This window comes from Ammospiza caudacuta, chromosome 6, assembly GCF_027887145.1.
Source record: "Ammospiza caudacuta isolate bAmmCau1 chromosome 6, bAmmCau1.pri, whole genome shotgun sequence".
Classification (NCBI taxonomy): Eukaryota; Metazoa; Chordata; class Aves; order Passeriformes; family Passerellidae; genus Ammospiza; species Ammospiza caudacuta.
In genome coordinates, this window is record NC_080598.1 from 64,310,378 (window position 1) to 64,334,887 (window position 24,510).

Genomic DNA, 24,510 nt, shown 5'->3' on the forward strand with positions numbered 1-24,510 from the left:
ATTCACGCAGCTGAAGTGCTGCTTGTCAATTTAGAATGATTTAAAAGTCTACATTGTGGCACATGCTCCAAGTGGGACTTTAAATACAAGGAAAAATGGAGTTGTTTGAATTCTGCTTGGGGAAAGAAACAGGATATTAACATTTTTTATTTTAGCCAGGTTATGTGTTAGGTATAGCAGGGGGGAACAGTCTGGATTGATAAAGAGTAAAATCCTTTTGTTTACTTCCAGCAAATGCCATCCCTGTCACTCAGGTTTTCCATCATTTACCTGTCCAATCTCTGTTTGGTGTCATTTCATGACAAACAACTTGTGTATAAAGGAAAACAAATGTATATTATTTTTTTTCTATTGAGTTTGTTTTGTTCTGGTGTAATATATTGTCCTTAGAACATCATGTAAAGCTGAGAGATGAAGCAACTGATACATTATTTATAATGAGCATAAAAAATACATTAATGTACGATGCATACTTGTGTGTTTTGGTTTTTGCCCAACATGAAAATCATAGAATAATTTGGGTTGGGGGGACCTAAATCCCATCCACCCCTGCCATGGCAGGGACATCTTCCACTATTCCAGGTAGTTTCAAGCCCTGTCCAACCTGGCCTGGGACGCTTCCAGGGATCCAAGGGGCAGCCACAGCTTCTCTTCCCATGGATGTTGTAAATATTGCAAGTAGTATCAAAGGCATACACAATAATAAAAGGGATGGTTTGATGGCTATGAAAAAGCTTTTCGCATTATGAAAGTATGAAATTTAAGTGTAAAAACCTGACAGGTTGTGAACACACATTGGCTTATGTTCAGCTGAAGTTGCATCCCTACTCTTTGCCTTTATATTGAAATATTGAGGGAAATATTGAGGGTTTGTTGCAAGCTTTTCACAAAATCAAGGGGTGGGAAAAGCTGGAGGGGACCACAGTGGGTCCCTGCTTTGTCCTCCCTAGTCAAGCACTGCTGTCTCCCCTCTGGGCCCCTCATGACAAGAAACACTGAGGGGCTGGAGCGTGTCCAGGGAAAGGAACGGAGCTGGGGAAGGGAATGGAGCCCCAGGATAGGCTGAGGGAGCTGGGCAGGGGCTGCAGAATCCCTGAGCAGCTGGGCAGGAGCTGCAGAATCCCTGAGGAGCTGGGCAGGGGCTGCAGAATCCCTGAGGAGCCGGGCAGGGGCTGCAGAATCCCTGAGGAGCTGGGCAGGGGCTGCAGAATCCCTGAGGAGCTGGGCAGGGGCTGCAGAATCCCCGAGGAGCTGGGAAGGGAATGGAGAATCCCTGAGGAGCTGGGCAGGGGCTGCAGAATCCCTGAGGAGCCGGGCAGGAGCTGCAGAATCCCTGAGGGAGCTGGGCAGGGGCTGCAGAATCCCTGAGGAGCTGGGCAGGGGCTGCAGAATCCCTGAGGGAGCTGGGCAGGGGCTGCAGGATCCCTGAGGAGCTGGGCAGGAGCTGCAGAATCCCTGAGGAGCTGGGCAGGGGCTGCAGAATCCCTGAGGAGCTGGGCAGGGGCTGCAGAATCCCTGAGGAGCTGGGCAGGAGCTGCAGAATCCCTGAGGAGCTGGGCAGGAGCTGCAGAATCCCTGAGGAGCTGGGCAGGGGCTGCAGAATCCCTGAGGAGCTGGGCAGGGGCTGCAGAATCCCTGAGGAGCTGGGCAGGAGCTGCAGAATCCCTGAGGAGCTGGGCAGGGGCTGCAGAATCCCTGAGGAGCTGGGCAGGGGCTGCAGAATCCCTGAGGAGCTGGGCAGGAGCTGCAGAATCCCTGAGGAGCTGGGCAGGGCTCACCTGGAGCAAAGGAGGCTCAGGGGGCTCTTGTGGCTCTGCACAAGGAGGGCACAGCCGGGGGGGGGTCGGGCTCTGTTCCAGGGAACAGGACAAGAAGGAACAGCTTCAGCGGAGGTTTAAATGGGATATTTGAGAAAATTTCTCCACGGAAAACGTTGTCAGGAGCGCCCATCCCTGGGGGGGTGCCCAAGGAAGGCCTGGAGGTGGCACTCAGTGTTCTGGGCTGGGTGATGAGGTGGGCATCGGGCACAGCTCCGACTCGCTGATCTCGGAGCTCTTTTCCAACCTCAACAATTCAGTGATTGTGTCACTGTGGGGTTCTGTCACTGTTATTCTTGGTTTTCTGTTATTCTGGGGTTTCTGTTTTTCTGGGGTTTATCTCAGTCCAGGGTTTCTGTAATTCTGGGGTTTCTCTCAATCCAGGGTTTCTGTCCCTCAGGGGTTTCTCTCATTCCGGGCTTTCTGTCCTGGCGGGCTCCCGCCGCTCCGTGAGGGGCCGCGCCCTCCCCGCCGCGCGGGGGCGCTGTGGCCGCGCCCCCTCCCCTGCGCTGCCCCGCGGCCGTCCCGGAGGGCGGCGGCCGCCGCCTTCCCACAACGCCCCGCGCGCCCGCCGCGTCCCCTCAGCGACCCCCGGCCCGGTCCCGGTCCGGATCCCGATCCCAACCCCGCTCCTGGTCCCGGCCCGGCCCCCGGCGGCGGCCGGACCCCCACTCCCCGCCCTGCGGAGCGGGGAGCGGCGCCGGGCATGCGGGCGGTGGCAGCGGGCCGGGAGGTGGGATGCTGTCGCGGAAGAAGACGCGGACGGAGCTCTCCAAGCCGGGCGAGGTGCAGGGGAAGTACGTGAAGAAGGAGACGAGCCCGCTGCTGCGGAGTGAGTGTCGGGGGGAGCGGGGGCCGCCGGCTCGGGGGGCCGATCCCGAGGCCTTTGTGTGCGGCCGCTGCGGGTCCGGCGGGCCCTGGAGCTGCGCGGCCTTGGGGGGTGAGGGGCGTGAGGGGGAGGTATCCCCGTGGGTGTGTGTAGGGGCTATTTCTCCCTGTAAATGTGTGTAGGGGTTATTTCTCCCTGTAAATGTGTGTAAGGGTTATTTCTCCGTGTAAATATGTGTTCGGTCCTGTTATGAGCCCTGGGAGATGACGGAGGGAAGTTAAAACTGAAAAGGAAAGCCGAGTTTCAAAGGGAGCCCTGCACGCCTTGTTCCAGCGGGCGCTCAGCGTGCCCGAACTTGGTGGGTTTTGTGGGTTTTATGATTTTCTCGATGCCTGGTTCCTCAGTTTCAGCAGGCGGGAGTTCAGACATTGATTTTAAATGAAGCCAGGAGCTCCGGGGTGAGGCTGGCCGGGGCTCGGAGCAGCCGGGCACAGGGAAGCAGGGAAGGGGTCCCTGTGGCCCGGGGGATTTTCAGGGCTGCGGCTCCTGAATCCTTCCAGAACCGCGCTTGTTTTCCCCATCCGAGCACTGTGGGATGAGATAACTGTCCCGCCAGGCAGTTGCATAAAATCCCTGCATAAAAAATGCTCCAGGTCCTCTCCGTGACTCAACCTGGTGAGGTCACCTGGGCTGCAGGGATCTTCCCGTAGCCCTGTGCTCCTAGGGCTGGGCACAACACCACAAACTCACACTGAAAGTGTGCTTGGGTTTGGTTGTTTGTCTCAGAAGACAACCCGAGACTGAAATGGGTTTGTTTGCCCAATAAATAAATAAATGAATTTATTGCTGACGCTTTCTGGGGTGCACCAGATTTTAACCGTGAGTTGTAAGGGTTTATTAATAAAAGGTAATTAACAATAGGAATGACCTCGTTCTAAGCAAAAGTTATAATCTGTATTAATTTATCTGGAGGGAAATTACTTATTTCTATCATGTTGAAAGTAAAAGGGAGAAGAGGAATGTTTCACATACTGGAGGGAGGCAGTGAAATTCTAAAGGAGAAAGTGAAATATCTCCCTGATAATTTGAGGACTTAATGCATATGGAATGACATCGTTTTTTCTGGCTGAACTTTGTGCCTTTGGGATTAGTGGGGGCAGTGTGAATTCTGTTTCTGTCTTGGATTCCTGTGGGCATTAACATCTTGTCATTCCCAGTTTGTAAGGACAACATTCCCAAAGAAGCAGTAGCCAAGATATGTGGATTTTCTTGACCCTTCTCACAGAGAAGCACGAACCCTGACTGATTTAGCCACAGCACAGTGTGGGTGGTTTGGGTTTTCTTTTTCTTGTGTGGTTTTTTTGATGGGTTCGGGGTTGCTTTGTTTATTGCAGCTGCAGTTTTGCTCAGTGGGTTCCTGGTGTGGGGTGTGCTGGTTTCTGCTGCACCTGGACATTCTGCAGCTTTACCACCACATGTACACAGGTGTTACACAGAACCACAGAATGATGAGGTTGGGAGAGACCTCTGAGATCACGGAGTCCAACCTGTGCCTTGACACCTCACCCAGACTACAGCACCAAATCTTTTGTTAAACACATCCAGAGATGGTGATTCCACCACCTCCCTGGGAAGAGCATTCTAGTGCTTTATTATTCTTTCAGTGAAATTTTTTTCCTAATATCACCTATCCCTTCCCTGATGTAGCTCGAGGCTGTGTCCTCTGGTTCTGTCAGAGACCGACCCCACCTGGCTGCACCTCCCTGCAGGGAGTTGTTGGATGTGAAAAACGCCAATCACTTGTTTTCAAAATTTTAGAAGTTTGATAGTAATAAAATGGTTATAAAAATAGTAATACAATTAGAGTAATAATAATTTGGATTAGGACAATATGAGACAATAGGAACAAAGAGTTACAGACAGTCCGGGTACCTTTTCTGGGCAGCACGAGCCTGAAAAAGGCCCCACGTTAACAGAGGATTAACCCTTAAAAACAACAGCCTGTTGCATATTCATACAGCTCATCCATGATGCATAAATTCCATTCAAACACAGGATTCTGGCTGGGCAGTGTCAATTTCTTCCTCATAATCCTAAATGGCATCATCCTGCCGGAGTGAGGCAGGAAGAAGTTCATTTCTCCTGATAATGGAGTGATAAATTCTCTTCTTCTGAAAGATTCAGGTGTCCTGTGGCTGCTATCTCAGTGTGAGTCCTTTCTTTAGAAAAAAAGTATCCTACATAGCATCGTTTCTATTCTAACATTTTGTTATAACCTAAAACTATATTTAACACACTACTAAAGAGAATTAACACAGCATCACTTTCTAACACCACACATACAACATTCATTTGAATATTTTGAAAAGCCAATCGCAAAATACGCATTTTTCACATTAGAGATGCCTTAAGTGAATTTCCCCAGTTGCAGCGTGTAAATCTCTGCCCGGGCAGGGCTCTCACTTGTCCCCGTGCTCCCCGGCAGATCTGATGCCTTCGTTCATCCGCCACGGCCCCACCATTCCCCGGCGCACGGACCTGTGCCCTCCCGACCCCGCGCCCTCCGCCTACGGCCCCGGCGACGGCCTCGTGTCCCGCAACCAGAGCTTCCTGCGGAGCCCGGTGCCGCGGCCGCCCCACGAGATACTGAGGCGAGAGAGCAACAGACTGTCCGCGCCCTCGTACCTGGCGCGCAGCCTGGCCGAGGTGCCCCGCGAGTACGGCTCCTCCTCCTCCTCCTCCTCCTCCTCGCAGCCCTTCCTGGCCGAGGCCGGCGCGGGGCTGGAGAACGGCGATGCCCGCGGCTATTACTGCGAGCGCTTCTACGATGGCCACAGGAGACGCCCGCTGAACGAGCGCCTGCACGAGGACTACAGGTATTATGAACACAACAGTGATCTTTTCCAGAGGATGTCCCACAATCATGGCAGGCACGCTTCAGGTAAGGATTCCTTGGTGGTTTTCTTTAAAATCCGGTTTTGGTGACAGTTTGGGGAGTCTGGATGATCGGGGTTGTGTTTGAGGTGTGTAGGACGGAGCTGCTTTGTCATGGCATTTCTGGGATTTGGGTTATTGGAACTGAGGGTTTGTTCACATATTCCAGTAGTTCACACATAGCCAGAAAGGAAAAATAGATTTAAACCAGGATTATTTTCACAAATAAATGGAGTAAGGCCAAGCATGTTTTGTGTATGTGTCCTCTGCACATCACTTTTGGGTAATTGGGATCAAGGGTTTGTTCACACGTATGGTTTCTAAGGCTGGGTCATTGGAATTGAGGGTTTGTTCACACATATCCAGAAAGGAAAAGCAGATTTAAACCAGGATTATTGTCTTAAATAAATGGAGTAAGGCCAAGCTGGTTTTGGGGTTTTTAACACCAGGCATATGTACATCTCCTCTACACATCAGTTTTGGGTCATTGGAATCAAGGGTTTGTTCACACATATCCAGAAAGGAAAAATAAGACTTAAACCAGGATTATTTTCACAAATAAATGGACTATGGCCAAGGAAGTTTTGTGTACATCTCCTCTACACATCAGTTTTGGGTCATTGGAATTGAGGGTTTGTTCACACATATCTAGAAATCAAAAATAGACTGAAACCAAGATTATTTTCCTAAATAAATTGAGTAAGTCCAAGCAAGTTTTGGGGGTTTTTAATGCCAGGCATATGTACATCTCTTCTACAAATCAGTTTTGGAATTGAGGGTTTGTTCACACATACCCAGAAAGGAAAAATATACTTAAACCAGGATTGTTTTCTGAAATAAATGGAGTTAGGCCAAGCAAGTTTTGTGTATATCTCCTCTACACATCAGTTTTAGGTAATTGGAATTGAGGATTTGTTCACACATATCCAGAAAGGAAAAATAAGACTTAAACCAGGATTATTTTCTTAAGTAAGTGGACTAAGGCCAAGCAAGTTTTGTGTACATCTCCTCTACACATCAGTTTTGGAAATTGGAATTGAGGGATTGTTCACACATACCCAAAAAGAAAAACTAGATTTAAACCAGGATTATTTTCTTAAGTAAATGAGCTGAGGCCAAGCAAATTTTGAGGTTTTTAATGCCAGGCAAATGTGCATCTCCTCTACACATCAGTTGCTGGCTTGCAAGAAATTTTATTCATTGGGGGACATCTCCTATTTTCATGGTGTAGAGAATAACCAACAACTCGAATACAACATTGCAGCATTGTTATGATTATTGTTATCATTAAATTTTAATTATCATCTTATTACTTAATTTCATTGTTTTGAATTTGACCTCAATAATTAAAATAATTCCTTATAAATAGTCATAGGGAAGAATGACTGCTTTGTGTAATTAGCAAATTGGCATCTAATTAGTGTTGAAATTTACTTCCTAATCCTTCACTCCTTTCTTTTAGCTTTTAAATTTGTAAATATGATTGTTTCCCCCTCAGTTTCACTGTAACTTTTTTGTTTCCTAAAACTAAACAGCATAAGGAAGAAGAATCCATTCAATATTACTTTTCTGAAATATTTGACTCTGATATGACAAAAACTATGCCCAAGGAGGAGTTGGGAACAAACATTTCAAACCTGTAAATGATGTGCCTTCAGTATGAAATACATTGTTACCTGCATCTGTGAACAAAATTGTGATTAGTGTCTGATAAAACAAATCTCCTTTATAGCACAAGGAACCTGCCAGGGAGAGCATCAGCTTTTAGTGCTGCTGCCCTGGAGTGTGGGGTTAGAACCTGTCAGTGCCTTGTGCTTCCTGCCCCACACAAACACTTCCATCAGAATGGAAACGCCAGCCAGGAAATTCTCAACTGCTGGGGTTTAAGGCCTGCTACTTGAATCCTCCTTTGCTTTGCTAAATGTGAATCTCTCTGACCTAGCTGGATTTTGTGTGGATCTCTGCAGTTATTGCTCATCCAGCAGGCATTAAACATTTACCTGTGCAGGTAACGAGCACTGGGATTGTGCTGGGATGTTTTAGGGAGGAGAGGCAGGAGGGGAGGATTTCACAAATCAATCCCTCAGTTTAACCTTCAGAATTAAACAGCAGTTGGGTCTGCTGAGGAGATTCCCAGAAATGGAGCTCTGGCTTGGAAGTGGAGATTCACAGAGCAAATTTATTTCAAATTTGTAAAAGGAGCTCCATAGTTTGCTCAATTGTAGCAACATCTTCTTCCTAAATAGATTTTTTTGTGCTGTTTGTTGACCTTAGCCCTGGAAATCATAAAGGAGCTGCTCCTGTTTGCTTGGTTTGGTCCTTGACTCTCATACTTTAACATTTCATATTTTGAACAAGTTTTACAAGGTTTGGTGATGGGTGAGTATTTAATGTCATGCACCCATAGGGACAGACAAAGCTGAGCCTTTCAGTTGCCAGTGGTTTCCCTTTCCTCCATTTTTTTCCATCTCCATCTGAACACCTAAAATCCTCTTCCCTTTTTTCTTACAGAATTATGTGGCCCAAAATAAGAAAATTTTAGGTTTTGTTACTTCCTTCATCTCACCATTCAGCTTCTTTTTATTTGAACCATCCCATGCCTTCACAGCTTCAGTGTTTTCCTTGAGTTACCCAAATGTCTCTGCAATTCCTTGTTTCTTTTTCTTGCATTTCCAGAGCCCGTTGCTTTCACTGCCTTTGTCTAAATAACTTTTCTTTCCTCGTCCCCGTTGTTGTTTCTCTTCATGGAGATGCCAGAATTGCCTGGTGCCTGCAGTTCCAAACGAGCAGTGTGGTTTCTAGCTGGAGTTTGTAAATGCTGCCCCTCCTGTCCCTGCAGAGGTGCCTGCTCAGTGCTGCAGTGTTTGGGTGCATTCCCCAGGAGGTGTTGCTGGTGAGCCCGAGGTGTCCCCGCTCTGCTGCCGTTCCTGGTGCTCACCCCGAGGTGCTTTTGGGGGCAGTCTGCCCGTGGAGAGGTGCCTGTGCACTTCAGCTCTCCTTCTGACCTGGGATTCTCCTCTCTGCGGCTGGACAAGTTACAAACACGTTCTGCTCAAGGCTGCAGAGTGCTCAGGCAGTGCTGAGGCTGCCCTGGGCTTTGCAGCAGCTCTGTTCCAGCATTGCCCTGTCCTTCCATGGCATTGCTCCTTCCAGCCACGTTTTCTCTCTCCCTGTGCTTCACTTCTGCCATCTCCTCCTTCCCATATTTCATTCACTTTGTTTCTCATTACCAATCCAGTGCTGCTGATTTTCCTGACCAATATTTTCAGTTGAGATACCTCCTAATTTTACACATTTAGCTACCTCTGTGGCATTTCTTAAATTTTTAATTTCTTTTTTTATTTTTTTTTTTTAATTATTATGAGTGTCCTTTTCAAACTTTTAATTCTAAGAGACTTTTACCTGTCTTTCCTCGCCATCTCTTTCCTCTCTTCTAGGTTAAAGTTTTGGGGAGGTCTGTGGTTGAAGTTATACCTTCAGTGTAGATTGGAACTAACTTGTAACCAAGACCTCAGAGTTATTTGTGCCTGTGTGAGCGGTAAGCTGAACCATTCTTTGTGTCTATGACAATTGCTGAGCTTGAAATCAACACTCTCAATGTAAAGGCACTTGCTGCTGGTGGATTGTGATGAGTTCACTGGGATGTCACAGGAGAAAAAGCAATTTAACAGAGAATCCTCTGTGCTTTTGGTTCATCTGTTAAGTTGTACCCATGAAAAATTGCAAACTTGTTAAATGTAAGAGCAAAATAAATGAGATTATGACACAAAACCCATTTAGAGCTGAAATAGCCATATTTTTATTTTTCTGTGTGTGCCCTTCTCTCATTTTTAAACAAACGGCAGTTCCTGCCTTTTTCTTCTTTTGTGCTGATTTTGCAGGAATTTTGCAGCATAATTCTTGGTGCTGTCAGAGTTCTTCCTGTCATTTCCTATTTGTGAGTTTGTGCTTGCTTGGAACGCCCCATTCCCTCCAACAAGAGGTGCTTGTGCTCAGGAAGTTCCTTCAGAGCTGTGGACAGGGTTAGGAAAGGTGGGACCTGCAGACCTGGCTAAACAGGAGAGTTATTGGAAATTATTAGGTATTTTATTGTTAGTGATTCTTTTCAAATTAAACACTTTGTTCATCTTCTCTTCCTGCTCTGATGAGGGGAAGGGAGAGGATTTTGGCATCCTGAAAAGGCTCTCAGGACAATTGGGCTAATTGAAAACAAAGAGTGTTTTGTAAGATTTATTCTGCAACACTTTGGAAATGTGGGTGAAGTCACTGGTGGGGAGTTCTGAAATTTCTCTGCATTTTCTACCCCAGTGGAATTTTCTCCTCTGGATTTGCTCTTTGCCCTTTTTATGCTGGGGATGGGATCTCTCTGCTGCTCTTTTTACCTGCCCTGTGCTGGGAATCTTTGCTCCAGAGGTTTGGATTTCTTTCCAGGCAGGGTTCCCTCAGAAAAATCCCTTTTACTGGGAAGGCACTGACTTCATTCCCAGTTCCTTGTTCCTTCTCAAACACAACTTCCCTGAGTGAAGAACACACTGCAGACTGTTCACACCTGGCATTTATTTGGGTTTGTAAGAGAAGGAATTTTTGCATTGATAAAGTGCCCTGGAATGTGCTGCTGAAAGTCAAAATTGATAATTCAAAACCTTAAATTGAAGATAATGGATTTAAAAATGGAAGGAAAATTAAAGCCTCAATTTCAGTGTTGATATTCCTTAAAAGCAGCAGCTGAACCAAAAAAACCCCATAATATTATATTAATTATATTGATTATATTATATTACATTACATTATTATATTATATTTATTTATTTTATTATATTTATTATATTATTATAAACAGAATTACCAGATGAGGCTTGAAAAGGTTTTACAAATGCATAAATTTAATTAATTTTTGACCATCCTTGAGATTTGATAGTGCCACTCCAGAGAGTGCTCCTCCCTAAGCAGGGGAAAGGAGACATTTGGGAAAAGAGGATAATTTAACTTTATTTCTTGGGAAAGCAGGGAGAATGAGAATTTTTATTTGTTACAGCTAGAGGAGTGTGTGAGCAAGAAAACCCTGAGAGTTACAGTGAACATGCTCAGTTTATCTCATCCTCCATGCCAGGAAAATCCCAAGTTTTACACCAAATGTTTGTATAAAAACTCTTCAGCTTTTCTGTTTGTGCCACATAAATCTGGTGCCAGCCCCCAGTGCAGGGAACACCCCTGGTGCTTGCAGGGAAATCCTGTGTGGAGCTTTGGGGCTCAGAATTGAGCTGGAATTTAAATGCAGAAAATGTCATTCCTGGAAATTTGCCATGGAAAAGGCAGCCCATGGATTGAGGCTGTCTTGGGATTTTCTTCTTTGGGTTATTCTTTGCAAAAGATCACAGAGGAATTCACTCTTCCCAGTGTTGTTCAGTTGAAATTACAGGTGTGTGTATATATATATTTATAAATACATATAAAAGTTAATTTTCCTCTTCTCTTCAAAGCTATAGGAGGAGTTTTCCTCCTATGTGTGTATCCATCCTCCCACAAACCAACATCTGAAGTTTAGCAGGAAAACCAACAGACAATTTCTTTTGATCTCTAAAAAATTAATTTTATAGGAAAAAATGTCTCAATTTTAATAATTCCTGATTTTCATGCCACAGTGGTTGATGGCTTTAAGGCCCCACGAATATCAACATCTTAAAACTTGCAGCAGAGAGAATATTCCAATATAATCTGTGATAGAAGGGAAAAATTGATTGGTACAGCCATCAGTTTCCAGTCTGGCCTTTGATTTCATGTCCATGGAACATTGTTCAAAACTGGTCATTTCTGCATCTCTACAAGTTTATTTTAATGGTTTGGCTCTTTTAATGAAAATGGCAAAAGGAATGGATAAAATATTTGTGATCTGGTGTTATTTTTGTTCTTTGCATCATGGAAATTAAAAATAAGAGGCATTGGGAGAATCCACGTGTCAGGAGAGCTTCAGTGCCGAGGGTGGCAGCTCTTCCAATGTTGGGAATCATTAACCTTTACCTTTAGTAAAAATAAATATCTGTGGGTTTGAGGCCAGAATTTAAGGAGGAGGAGCTGTAAGAAAAATACAGGGATGTGCAGGTTTTAACAATAAACAGAAAAATAAGGATTCTTCTCCCCAAATTTGTGTGTTCAGCTCTCCTGGCAGTGCTGATTTAACAATCACAATTCCCACATCCCAGAGCTTCCTAATGGGGGAAAATCCTGGGTTTGTTTGGCCCAAACACAGCACTCTGAAGAAGCTGAAATATTTTTATTTTGTCACTGGCACGTGGAGCTGAACCAGCTTCCCTTGCAAAGGTCAGGAATGCTCCAGATGTTTCATTTCTCTGGAATTGAGCTCTGGGTTCAATCCCAATTAAAGATGGACACACTTCCCTTTCCAGTGCTGGCAAACAGGTAAGTCCTGACACCAGAGGAAATCCTGTAAGGCCACACAGTTCAGAACATGACAAGGGTGAGCACAAAGTTTTAAAGGAGGATGTTTGTGAGGGAGGTTTTAATTTATTTTTTATCTATCCCCTTGTTTTGGAGCCTTCCTGTAAGTTTATTTTTAATTATTATAATATTCTGTTAGGATATAGCTCCCCCAGGTTTCAGGGTGTCATTTTAGATGAGAGAGACTCTGACTTTCCCTTCTCTCACAAAATAACCACACCAAAATGTTATTCCTGAAGAAAAGGAGCAGGGGGTGTATTCCTGTCAGTAAATGTGTGTGGGGGTGAATTCTGACTTGTAAAAAAGTGTAAAAAGTGGCTCCCAAATCCCTTCTGCTGGCTGTGGGAAACAGCAACACACAAACTCTGCTGTTAATGGGATTGAATGGATGCATTTGGCTGTGGGATGAAAGAAAATTGGAATTTTCATTAAAGCTAGGTAGTGTGAGGGACTGGAGGGAGCTCCTTAAAATGAATTTTAAAAGAGAGTTGAATTTAGCCCAGCACATCCAGGAGGTAACAAATTCCCAGGGATGGAAAGAAACCTGCAGAATTCTTGATTAAAATTCTTGGTTGTCACTGAGGTTTTGTGGTTGGGTGTCTTGGGGATGTTTTTTCTGAGTTTTCTGTGCTTGCTCATCTGGTTTTATTTCTTCCCAAGTCTCCCTGGGGAGGGATGGGACAGGAGCTGTTTCTGTGGGCATCTCTCACCCTCCAGCTGCTAAAATCTCTGTAAAAACTGAGTGTTGCAACAAATCCCACATTTCAAAGAGCTGCTGAGCAGTCTCTCAAACCTAGTGCTGGATCAATCCCAGGGAAAAGGTGGGAATTTCATCAGCTGAGGGTTCCTGGCAGCTCTTGGACCCCAGCCCTGCTCGTCCCTCCTCTCTTGTTTACCTCGTCCTGTTGCTGCTCTTGCCTGGTTCACCTGAAAAGCCTTGGTAGTGATTTGTCTGGAGAGTTTTAATTTCTGGATAGTTCTAATTTCTAAACTTTTTGGTGTTTTGTTGGTTGATATATGAAATTTAACTTTGTTTGTTTTTGTTGATAAATGAAGCAGCCGTAACAATTCATGAACAAAAATCATAATTTCTATAAATCTCTCCCTAAACCCCGATCTCCCTTCGTTTTAGGCATCGGGAGAGTTGCTGCTACATCTTTAGGAAACTTAACAAATCATAGTTCTGAAGATTTACCTCTTCCTCCTGGCTGGTCAGTGGACTGGACTATCAGAGGAAGGAAATATTACATCGACCACAACACCAACACCACGCACTGGAGCCACCCCCTGGAGCGCGAGGGGCTGCCCCCGGGCTGGGAGCGCGTCGAGTCCTCCGAGTTCGGCGTTTATTACGTGGATCACATCAACAAAAGGGCTCAGTACAAGCACCCCTGTGCTCCCAGGTGAGCTCCCAGAGAACCCCCCGGGCTTCTCTTAGCCAGGGAGGAGATGGTTTTGTAGCATAAAACAGAAAAAAAAACGGTGTTTTCGGCTTTGGCGCTTTTGGCGGTTCGTCTGCTGTTGGTGGGGTTTAGAAGCAGGAGGGTGCTGCTGAACAAACAGAGCAGCTCTGCAGCTGCCAGGGAAACAGCAAAGGTGATGGGAACAGAATTGAGCTGTGCACTCAAAGTCTGATGGGCCTGGAGGTGCTCTGGATGTCTGAGATGTGAATTAAGTCTTGGCTGGGATGAAAATGGGTGTTTCAGCCACTCAGAATTTCAAAGTAAGATAAAACTACATAAATATACACACCAAATCCAATCTTAATTGTTTATCTACACCAAATCTAACAGTTAATTGTTAATACACACCAAATCCAATGTTAATTGTTAATATACAGCAAATTAACAGTTAATTGTCAATATGCGCCAAATCCAACTGTTGTTAATACACACCAAATTAATGGTGTGTGTTAATTGTTAATATACAGCAAATTAACAGTAAATACACACCAAATCCAATGTTAATTGTTAATATACAGCAAATTAACAGTTAATTGTCAATATGCACCAAATCCAACTGTTGTTAATACACACCAAATTAATGGTGTGTGTTAATTGTTAATATACAGCAAATTAACAGTAAATACACACCAAATCCAATGTTAATTGTTAATATACAGCAAATTAACAGTTAATTGTCAATATGCACCAAATCCAACTGTTGTTAATACACACCAAATTAATGGTGTGTGTTAATTGTTAATATACAGCAAATTAACAGTAAATACACACCAAATCCAATGTTAATTGTTAATATACAGCAAATTAACAGTTAATTGTCAATATGCACCAAATCCAATGTTAATTGTTAATGTACACCAAATTAACATTTAATTGTAAATACACACCAAAACCAATTATGATTGTTAATATACATCAAATCTAATAGTTAATTGTCAATATGCACCAAATCCAACTGTTAATTGTTAATATGCACCAAATTAACAGTTAATTGCTAATATACAGCAAAAATAACAGTAAATGCACATCAAATCCAATGTTAATTGTTAACATACACCAAATCTAACAGTTAATTGTCAATATGCCCCAAATCCAATCTTAGTTGTTGATATACACCAAATTCAACTGTTTTCATGTGCACTAAATTAACTGTTAATTGTCCATAGGCACCAAATCCAATCTTAATTGTTAATACACACCAAATTAACAGTTAGTTGTAAATACATACCAAATCCAACTGTTAATTGTCAATATGCACCAAATCCAATGGTAATTCTTACATTGTTAATCCCAATTGTTAATTTCTACTGCTCAGTCTGTTCTGCTGATACCCAGGAAGAGAAAGTTCTTCACCTTGTGGCACAAAACATAAATATATGGGGATATCTTTAAATGGAGTAACTCTGATCAGCTGCTGCCTGAATCCACATCAGTTCTGACTTGTTAAATGGTGGATTATATGTATCAATACTTTTAAAATTATTTAAAATCAGCTCCAGTGCTTTGAGTGGGGCTGAGGTGAATTTCACCAAAATAGCAGCAGCAGCAGCTATTGCTGAGTGCAGACTCAGTGAGGTTGCAGCAGCAGCCTTGGCAGTGGTGAGTCTGTGAATAGTGCTCAGAAATGGTGAGTCTGTGAATAGTGCTCAGGAATGGTGAGTCTGTGTATAATGCTCAGAAATGGTGAGTCTGTGAATAGTGCTCAGAAATGGTGAGTTTGTGTATAATGCTCAGAAATGGTGAATCTGTGAATAGTGCTCAGAAATGGTGAGTTTGTGTATAATGCTCAGTGTGAGTCTGTGTATAATGCTCAGAAATAGTGAATCTGTGTATAATGCTCAGAAATGGTGAGTGTGTGTAATATTCAGAAATGGTGAGTCTGTGAATAGTGCTCAGGAATGGTGAGTCTGTATATAATGCTCAGAAATGGTGAGTCTGTGAATAATGCTCAGAAATGGTGAGTTTGTGTATAATGCTCAGTGTGAGTCTGTGTATAATGCTCAGAAATAGTGAATCTGTGTGTAATATTCAGAAATGGTGAGTCTGTGAATAATGCTCAGAAATAGTGAGTCTGTGAATAATGCTCAGAAATAGTGAGTCTGTGTATAATGCTCAGGAATGGTGAGTCTGTGAATAATGCTCAGAAATAGTGAGTCTGTGTATAATGCTCAGGAATGGTGAGTCTGTGTATAATGCTCAGGAATGGTGAGTCTGTGAATAATGCTCAGGAATGGTGAGTCTGTGAATAATGCTCAGGAATGGTGAGTCTGTGAATAATGCTCAGAAATGGTGAGTTTGTGTATAATGCTCAGTGTGAGTCTGTGAATAATGCTCAGAAATAGTGAGTCTGTGTATAATGCTCAGAAATAGTGAGTCTGTGTATAATGCTCAGGAATGGTGAGTCTGTGAATAATGCTCAGGAATGGTGAGTCTGTGAATAGTGCTCAGGAATGGTGAGTCTGTGAATAATGCTCAGGAATGGTGAGTCTGTGAATAGTGCTCAGAAATGAAGGGTGAGTCTTTGTAATGCTCAGGAATGGTGAGTCTGTGAATAATGTTCAGAAAGGGTGAATCTGTATAATGCTCAGAAATGGTGAGTGTGTGTGTAATGCTCAGAAATGGTGAATTTGTGGATATATAATGTTCAGAAATGGTGAATCTGTGTGTAATGCTCAGGAACGGTGAGTTTGTATATAATGTTTGGAAATTGTGAATCTGTGTATAATGCTCAGGGATGGTGAGTCTGTGAATGATGTTCAGAAAGGATGAGTCTGTTATAATGCTCAGGAATGGTGAGTTTGGGTATAATGCTCAGGAATGAGTGAATTTGTGTATATATAATGTTCAGAAATGAGTGAGTCTGTGTGTAATGCTCAGAGATGGTGAGTGTGTGTATAATGCTCAGAAATGAGTGAATTTGTGTATATATAATGTTCAGAAATGAGTGAGTCTGTGTGTAATGCTCAGGAATGGTGAGTGTGTGTATACTATTCAGGAATGGTGAGTCTGTTATAATGCTCAGAAATTATGAATCTGTGTATTGTGGTAGAAAGGGTGAGTTTGTGTATAATGTTAAGGAATGGTGAATCTGTGTATAATGTTCAGAAATGGTGAGTCTGTGTGTTATGCTCAGGAATGGTGAGTTTGTATATAATGTTTGGAAATTGTGAATTTGTGTATATATAATGCTCAGAAATTGTGAATCTGTGTATAATGCTCAGGAATGGTGAGTTTGTGTCTAATGTTCAGAAAGGATGAGTCTGTATAATGCTCAGGAATGGTGAGTTTGTGTCTAATGTTCAGAAAGGATGAGTCTGTATAATGCTCAGGAATGGTGAGTTTGTGTATAATGCTCAGTGTGAGTCTGTGTATAAAGTTCAGAAATGATGAATCTGTATATATAATGTTCAGAAATGAGTGAGTCTGTGTGTAATGCTCAGAGATGGTGAGTGTGTGTATAAAGTTCAGGAAGGGTGAGTGTGTGTACAGTGCTCAGGAGTGAGTGCCTGCAGGGTGCATCCTGTGCAGTTGCAGGACTGACCCTGCCTGCAGGGTGCATCCTGTGCAGTTGCAGGACTGACCCTGTCCCCCTGTCCCCCTGTGTGTCCGTGTGTCCCGCAGCGTGCCCCGCTACGATCAGCCGCCCCCCGTGTCCTACCAGCCGCAGCCCCCGGAGAGGAGCCAGGCCCTGCTGGTCCCTGCCAACCCCTACCACAGTGCTGAGATCCCTGACTGGCTCCAGGTCTATGCCAGGGCTCCTGTCAAGTGAGATTCTGCCTTTTTTTTTTCTTCTTTTCACTCTGAAAATGCAGAAAAATTGAATTTCTGTGGCTGACAGCAGAGCTTGTGCTGTATTTGGTTTTTAGGCTGAGAGAGGGAGTTGTACCAAATGTTTATCACATTAATTTGCTTTCTTTCAGGCATTACTTGGAGTGATCACTTTGTGCAGCTCCCACAAAGCTCTGTCACAGGCTGAAGGATGTGTTTTGCTTTCAGAGTATTTACAAGAGTGGTACCACGTGCTCAGAAAATATGTGAAACATTTCTAGGGTGGAACTTCCTCATGTCTCTTTTAGTTCTTTTTAAACAGCACAGCTTTTCCTCCACCTTTAAGAGTTTTTAATCACAGAATCATGAAATTGTTTGGATTGGAAGGAACTTAAAAATCATTCACTCCCACCCCTGCCGTGGCAGGGACACCTCCCACCATCCCAGGCTGCTCCCAGCCCTGTCCAGCCTGGCCTTGGGCACTTCAGGGATCCAGGGGCAGCCCCAGCTGCTCTGGGAATCTGTGCCAGGGCCTGCCCACCCTCACAGAGAAACATTTCTTCCTAATATCCAACCTAAATGTACATTTTTCCACCTTAAAGCCATTCCCCTTGTCCTTCATCCCTTGTCCAAAGTCCCTTTCCAGCTCCTTTGGAGCCCCTTTAGGCCAAATGCTGGCTGACATCTGTATTTCTATTTCTATATTTCTGTTCAAGAAATTGAATTGAAAACTAAAGGCTAATAAAAAATCATTTTGTCAAAAAAGCTGCTGCAGGAACAGGGAGTCTGCTCCCAAAAAAGGTTTGAGTCAGCATCAAGAAATGAGATTTTCTAATGGGTGCAGCTCAGTAACACTGAATAGGAAGCAGTAAAATCCCAAATGTGGTGTAATAATTATTAAATCATGTGTATTCTTAAGGAGAATATGAAGAAATTCAGTTTTCCAGCAGTGAGGACAGCCTGGAACTGCAAATTCAAGCTGTGGTGTTCAGTGACTTCCACTAAAAAAATTCCTTTTTTTATTACCTGCTCCTAGTGACACAATTTGAATGAGTTTTATTATTTCTGGTGACTGCTGGGTTTGCCAGCAGCCCATAAAATTTAAATTGCCCTAAAATCCCCCAGAACACTGGGGCTCCACACTCAGTTCCTGTAGGATTTGTATCCTAGAAATCCTTCCAGGTTTTGGCTGCAGATCCATTCATTTGTTGAGGTTTTTGGCACATCCAGTGTAAATTTAAATAGCTCAGCCTGTGTTGTGTGGATTATTTTGGATATTTTCTTAAAAATTGAGAAACAACATAAGAGAAATTCAACAATGCATCAGGGATTTCTTTATAGCAAGTAGGCTGAGACAAGTTTTTAAATTTTTAATTATCAGCACAGTTTTGCACTGAAATAATTGGTTTCATTTTGTCATGATTTGTTACTTACCCCTAGCTCTGTAAATTGATTTAGCTGGGGGGTTTTTGTTTGTTTTTGTTGAGAGGAGTAGATAACTATGGGAAAAATAAGAATATTAGCTTTTGTTTTAACAAATTCCTCTAGAGCATAAAAATTAGGGTTAGAAAAAGCCTGAGAGAGAGTCTGGTAGGTGTTAACCAAAATAATCTTTGTTTATAGGAACAAATTCCTTCCTGTGAGGGTGGGAGGCTCCTGAGGAGTGGGAAAGAGAGGAGGGAAAGATGAGCAGTTCATTGCTAACACCCACCAAACCAGTGTTAATTGTTAATTGTTAATTGTTAATTGTCAATCCACATTGGCCATTTCTGCTGCTCAGCCTGTTCTGCTGATACCCAGGAAGAGAAAGCTCTTCACTTGTGGCACAAGTGCCTGAAAACTTCAACACAGAGCTCAAACTCCAAACAGCTGCAGTTGGTTATTTCTCTGGTTTTGGGGGGAAAAAAGATTTTAGCAGGGCAGCCCCGTCAGAATCAGGGATAACTTAATACAGAGGCTGTGCTAAGTTTAAGTGAAATTGTTAAAATTCCTCAGAGCATCTTTGGAAGTCACCTGCACCTCCTGGTGCTTCTGTGGTGCCTCTGGAATGTGACTTTCAGTGGGGAATGCAGTTTATTTCCAGAAATCCACTGATATTCCAGCCTCAGCCTGCTGCCAGGTGAATCCATCTGCTCCTGTGCCTCAGCTGCATTGAGTATCTCCAATATTCCAAATATCTCCATTATTCCAAATATCTCCAATATTCCAAATATCTCCATTATTCCAAATATCTCCATTATTCCATGAGTTCCTCCTGTTCTGGGACAGGCAGAGCAGGCAGCTCCCCATTTCCAAGCTCAGGCAATCACATTTTGGGTGGGCTGTGTGAGGGAAAAGCAGGAAAGGAGGGCAGGGCAGTGAGCCTGGAACCACAGCAAGGTCATGGACACATTTTATGAAAAATCCTTTTGTTAGGATCTTTTCTTCTGAGAAGCTGGGAGGCCTCAGAACAAAATGTAAACATTGATTATCTGCTGCTGTGGAATGCAACAGGTGCATCTGGGATTGGTCTCATGGGGATGTTTGTAATTAATGGCCAAGCACAGTCAGCTGGCTCAGACTCTGGTCAGTCACAAGATTTTATTATCATTCCTTTCCTTCCTTTCCTTGCCAGCCTTCTGATGAAATCCTTTCTTCTATTCTCTTAGTATAGTTAATATTTAATATATCATTTTCTTTTCATATAATATATATCATAAAATGAAATGAAACATGGAGTCAAGATTCTCATCTCTTCTCTCGTCCTGGGACCCCTGTGAACATCCCCACACTGTGAAAATTGTGTATTTTATGATTGGCTTTTGCAAATATTCAAGTGAATGTTATATGTGTTGTGTTAGAAAGTGATGCTGTGTTAATTCTCTTAAGTAGTGTGTTAAATATAGTTTTAGGTTATAACAAAATGTTAAAATAGAAACGATGCTATGTAGGATACTTTTTTAAAGAAAGGACTCGCAGTGAGATAGCAGCCACAGGACACCTGAATCTTTCAGAGGAAGAGAATTTATTGCTCCATTATCAGAAGAAACGAACTTCTTCCTCCCTCAAAGGCGCTGTCAGGATTCAGAGGAAGAAGCTGACACTGCCCAGCCAGAACCCTGGGTTTGAATGGAATTTATGCATCATGGATGAGCTGTATGAATATGCAACAGGCTGCTGTTTTTAAGGGTTAATCCTCTGTTAACGTGGGGCCTTTTTCAGGCTCGAGCTGCCCGGAAAAGGTACCCAGACATCTGTAACTCTTTGTTTCTGTTGTCTCATATTGTCCTAATTCAAATTGTCCAAATTATTATTACTCTACTCTAAACCATTTTATTACTACTAAACTTCCAACCTTTTCAAACCAACCGCTTGGTGTTTTTCACTACACCCTCCAGATGTTTGACCCACGCCCGTGTCTCCCGCAGGTACGACCACATCCTGAAGTGGGAGCTGTTCCAGCTGGCTGACCTGGACACGTACCAGGGCATGCTGAAGCTGCTGTTCATGAAGGAGCTGGAGCGCATCGTGAAGCTCTACGAGGCGTTCCGGCAGGCGCTGCTGGGGGAGCTGGAGCAGCGGCAGCAGCGGCAGCAGTGGTACGCCCAGCAGCAGCAGCAGCAGCAGCAGCAGCACAGCGCCAACTACTGAGCTCCCGCCGCGGCTCTCCCGGGAAAAGCGCTTCTGGTTGAAAAGGCAGCTTATTTTTGTTGACGTTGCACCTTTGTTATTATTATCCTCTTGAATATTTTTCTACATGTATTATGTGTTGTTTATAAAAGAAGTGGAAATTGTTTGTTAATCTTTTTTGGCCGTGCCGGGAGTAGTTTGTTATCCTGAGAAACCAGCAAGTTCCGTGGTGCCCTGCTCCTCCCTCCCCGGCCTGGGCCAGCTGCAGTATTAGAGCTGGCTGTGTACTTTTGAAGGGCAGTAGTCACGTCCTGGCTTCCACACGTTGTCCCAACGCAGATGCCTCGTTCAGGGAGTGCCCTGGGGTTTGGGATCCCTCTCCTGAGAGCTCTGCCCTTTGTTTACAGCTTTAATGTACAGACCCGGCCCGGCCGCTGGCTCCCGCCGGGGCTGATCTCACCCCGCGAGCCGCGCTTCGCCCAGGTGAAGCTGAGTTGCCTTATTTTTTACTTTAGCTCATTAGTACTCCAGCCTCACTCCTCATTTCCACACAGGTTACTCAGAGGGGGACACTTGTACCTTCCCAAAGACCAAGATCTCTAAGCAGAGTGGTTTTGATCCTGCGTTTCCCAAAACCTGACCCGCTCCAGTGGAAAGGCAGCAGCACTGGCTGCCCCGCTGTGCCACCCCAGGGGGAAAATCAGGGATGTAACAGCAATTACTGGGTTTTTTTTTTTTTAATGAGCTTTTGTCTTAAAGCTCCTCACTTGGGGAAAAATCTTTAATTGTCCAGTTACCCTCTCCAGTAATTTCATTTGGTTCATTAATTGTCCTGATATGTTATTTATGGGTTCTTTTCAGTGCAATAAACACTGCAGACAAAAAAGTACATTTCTTGTAAATCCTACGAATTCAATAAAAATCATTTTGTTCGATGAACGAAGGCTTTGTGTGACTGATTTGTGGCCTTTCACAACTTCAGATAAACCATTCTCAGCAGCAGGAAAAGCCCCATGATTGAAGCTCTTGGTGGCACCGAGCTCTGGGTCTGTCAGTGGATCAATGACCCTCAAAAGACCAACCCTGAAATCCCAAATCAAACCAAACATGTGAAAAAACCCAGAGGAGAAGCTCTTGCTGAGGTAATAAATAATTTCACTGTAGAACCAATTTCTTAGGAACCAAAAGCAAACTTTAATAGTCTTGACAATAAAAGAATAGAACTGTACCACACATCCTATGCACTATCATGGATAAATATGTACAGAAATACAGAGAAACTTCCTCCAAAACAGCTACAAAGTGACACTTTGTGCAGACAAACAGAAACGGTTCCTCACAGCACCCTTAACAGACCACAGCAAGTGCCCTTAACAGTGTCTGATAAAGCAAGTTAACACTTCCATTATGTTCATGGCATTAAACAGTTAAACGAAGGAAACAAACGCGGTTACATGTTAGAACTTCTTCAAGTACCTGAAATAAACTGCCTTTTGGACAAGCTCCGGCCATTTTAGTTGCGGTATCACGTCAATTATCGTTTCCTCGGTGGTGACTAATTAAGAAGGGGGAAATAAGGCTTCATAAACGAGCTGGGAGTCGCTGGCAATGACGGACCAAAGCTCGGGGCTGCGGCAGCGCCGTCTGTACACAGGGACGGGGACAGGGACACCCGTGCTGGCCCCGCTCCCGGCGGGCTGGGGACGGACACGGGCGGGGGCGGCGATCCCGGGGAGCCCCGGCCGGGCGGCACCGGGGGCACCGGGACCCAGCGGGACCCATCGGGACCCATCGGGACCCAGCGGGACCCATGGGGACCCAGCGGGACCCAGCGGGACCCAGCGGGGCCCATCGGGACCCAGCGGGACCCAGCGGGACCCAGCGGGACCCAGCGGGACCCAGCGGGGCCCAGCGGGGCCGCTCCTAGAGCTGCTTCCTGTCGGCGGGCGGGCCGGGCTCGCTGCGGGGCGCGGGGAAGGCGTGCTGGTACAGGTGTCTGTGCGTGGCGGCCGCGCTGTACAGCTTGTACAAGGCCTGCGGAGAGACGGCACCCGCTGAGCGGCTCCTTCCCACTGGGGAATCCCAGACACGGGGAATGCCGAGCCCAGGGAACCCTGAACCCAGGGAACCCCAATCCCGGGGAATCCGGATCGCCGGGAATCCCAAACCCAGGGAATATCAATCCCAGGGAATTCCAAACCCAGCAAATCCCAAACGTAGGGAACCCCTATCCCAGGGAATTCTGATCTGAGGGAATCCCAAACCCAGGAATTCCAATCCCAGAGAATCCCAAACCTACAGGATCCTGATCCCAGGGAATCCCAAACCCAGGGAATTCCAATCCCGGGGAATGCCAATCCCAGAGAATCCCAAACCTATGGAACCCCCATCCCAGGGAATCCCAAACCCATGGAACCCCCATCCCAGGGAGTCCCAAACCCAAGGAATCCCGATCCCAGGGAATTCCAATCCCAGGGAATCCTGATCCATCCCAACCCCCTGTGCGTTCTGTGCACCAGATTTTCCAATTTTCCAAGCACCTCATGTCCCCCAAGCTCTATCAATCCTTCATTTGGACCATGAGTGGGGCCTTTGGGTTTTTTTCCCTGTTTTGGCTCCTGCAGCTTCAGCCTTTGCTCCGTAACTGCCTCAGCCCCAGGGCTGGGGGTGGCACAGGGGTGGCTCTGGTCCTTGTCCCCATCATCTTCCTGCAGATGATGGGGATTTTTTCTTTCTGATTTTACCATTTTCCTTCTGATTTTATCATTTTCTGTTTGTCCTGGGACCAGGCCAGGCTCAGAACAGGCAGGAGCAGCTGTGGGGCTGCAATTCCCACATGGAACCGACAGGGCCAGGTGACATCTGACCCCATGAGGTGACAGTGGTGACACCCTCGTGTTCCTCCCTGCCTCCTCCTCACCTTCATCCCACGGCAAATGGCACAGGAGGTGCCAGGACACAGCTCAGGACTTGGTGTCACCGACTGTCACAGCTCTGACATGGCCGTTTCAAACGGAATTGGGGTGGAATAAACCAACCCCAACCCCTCAGCTCCTGCTGGGAGTGCTGGCAAACCGGGATCAGCTCTGGGAGGGCTGGGAAGGGGCACCAGGACCCCACACACGGCCAGGGTGAGGAGTTCTGTGTGCTCAGGGGGTGAATGGAGCAGGAGAGGCTGAAGGGGCAGTGAGGAGGAGGAGGGTGAGGATGAGGAGCCTCCAGAGGTGTCCAAGGGGATGCTGATCCCATCCCAAATGGGATTTTGGGAACAGAAGGGGTGGTTTGGGATTGTTTGGGAACACAGCGGAGAGGCAGAAGAGACTTCACACAACTTCTCTGCTTGTCTTTCCTGACAATTCACCTTCAAGCCCCATCCAGGTGACTCTGCAGCATTTTGTGCTGTTTTAGGGGTTTTGTGATGCCAAACCAGTCCCAATTTTACATGGCAGGGTTTGTTCAACACCTCATCCACAGCAAATCCTGTGCTCTGCCCCCTGTACCCGAGGAACCGCCCTGGCTGCTGGGAGGGATGGGATGGGATCAATGGGATGGGATTGGGATCAATGGGATGGGATTGGGATGGGATTGGGATTGGGATGGGGATTGGGATGGGGATTGGGATGGGATTGGCATG

The 24,510-nt window shown here is 45.2% G+C and overlaps 2 protein-coding genes across 3 annotated transcripts in view; one reads left to right on the plus strand and one right to left on the minus strand.

Moving 5' to 3' along the window:
• The first annotated feature begins 2,393 nt into the window (after positions 1–2,393).
• Positions 2,394–21,815, plus strand: SAV1 (salvador family WW domain containing protein 1). Its single transcript, XM_058807204.1, has 5 exons — positions 2,394–2,649; positions 5,132–5,587; positions 13,169–13,439; positions 17,121–17,264; positions 20,675–21,815. The coding sequence occupies exons 1-5, from the start codon at positions 2,556–2,558 to the stop codon at positions 20,895–20,897; spliced, it is 1,188 nt and encodes a 395-aa protein (XP_058663187.1). The 5' UTR covers positions 2,394–2,555; the 3' UTR covers positions 20,898–21,815.
• Positions 21,816–22,080: 265 nt separating this feature from the next.
• ATL1 (atlastin GTPase 1) overlaps positions 22,081–24,510 on the minus strand; it is a 31,849-nt gene continuing 29,419 nt past the window's right edge. For both annotated transcript variants that reach the window (XM_058806449.1, XM_058806448.1), the window contains one exon: positions 22,081–22,910. In XM_058806449.1, coding sequence (XP_058662432.1) covers positions 22,800–22,910 — 111 coding nt within the window. In that variant the 3' untranslated portion in view covers positions 22,081–22,799. The remainder of the gene's footprint in view (positions 22,911–24,510) is intronic.

Bases quoted from the DNA above. Each gene is read 5' to 3' on its own strand.
- SAV1 (XM_058807204.1), top strand. From the start codon at position 2,556: ATGCTGTCGCGGAAGAAGACGCGGACGGAGCTCTCCAAGCCGGGCGAG. The intron at 5,588-13,168 runs GTAAGGATTCCT...CCTTCGTTTTAG, and splicing joins TCATGGCAGGCACGCTTCAG to GCATCGGGAGAGTTGCTGCT. The intron at 13,440-17,120 runs GTGAGCTCCCAG...TGTGTCCCGCAG, and splicing joins AAGCACCCCTGTGCTCCCAG to CGTGCCCCGCTACGATCAGC.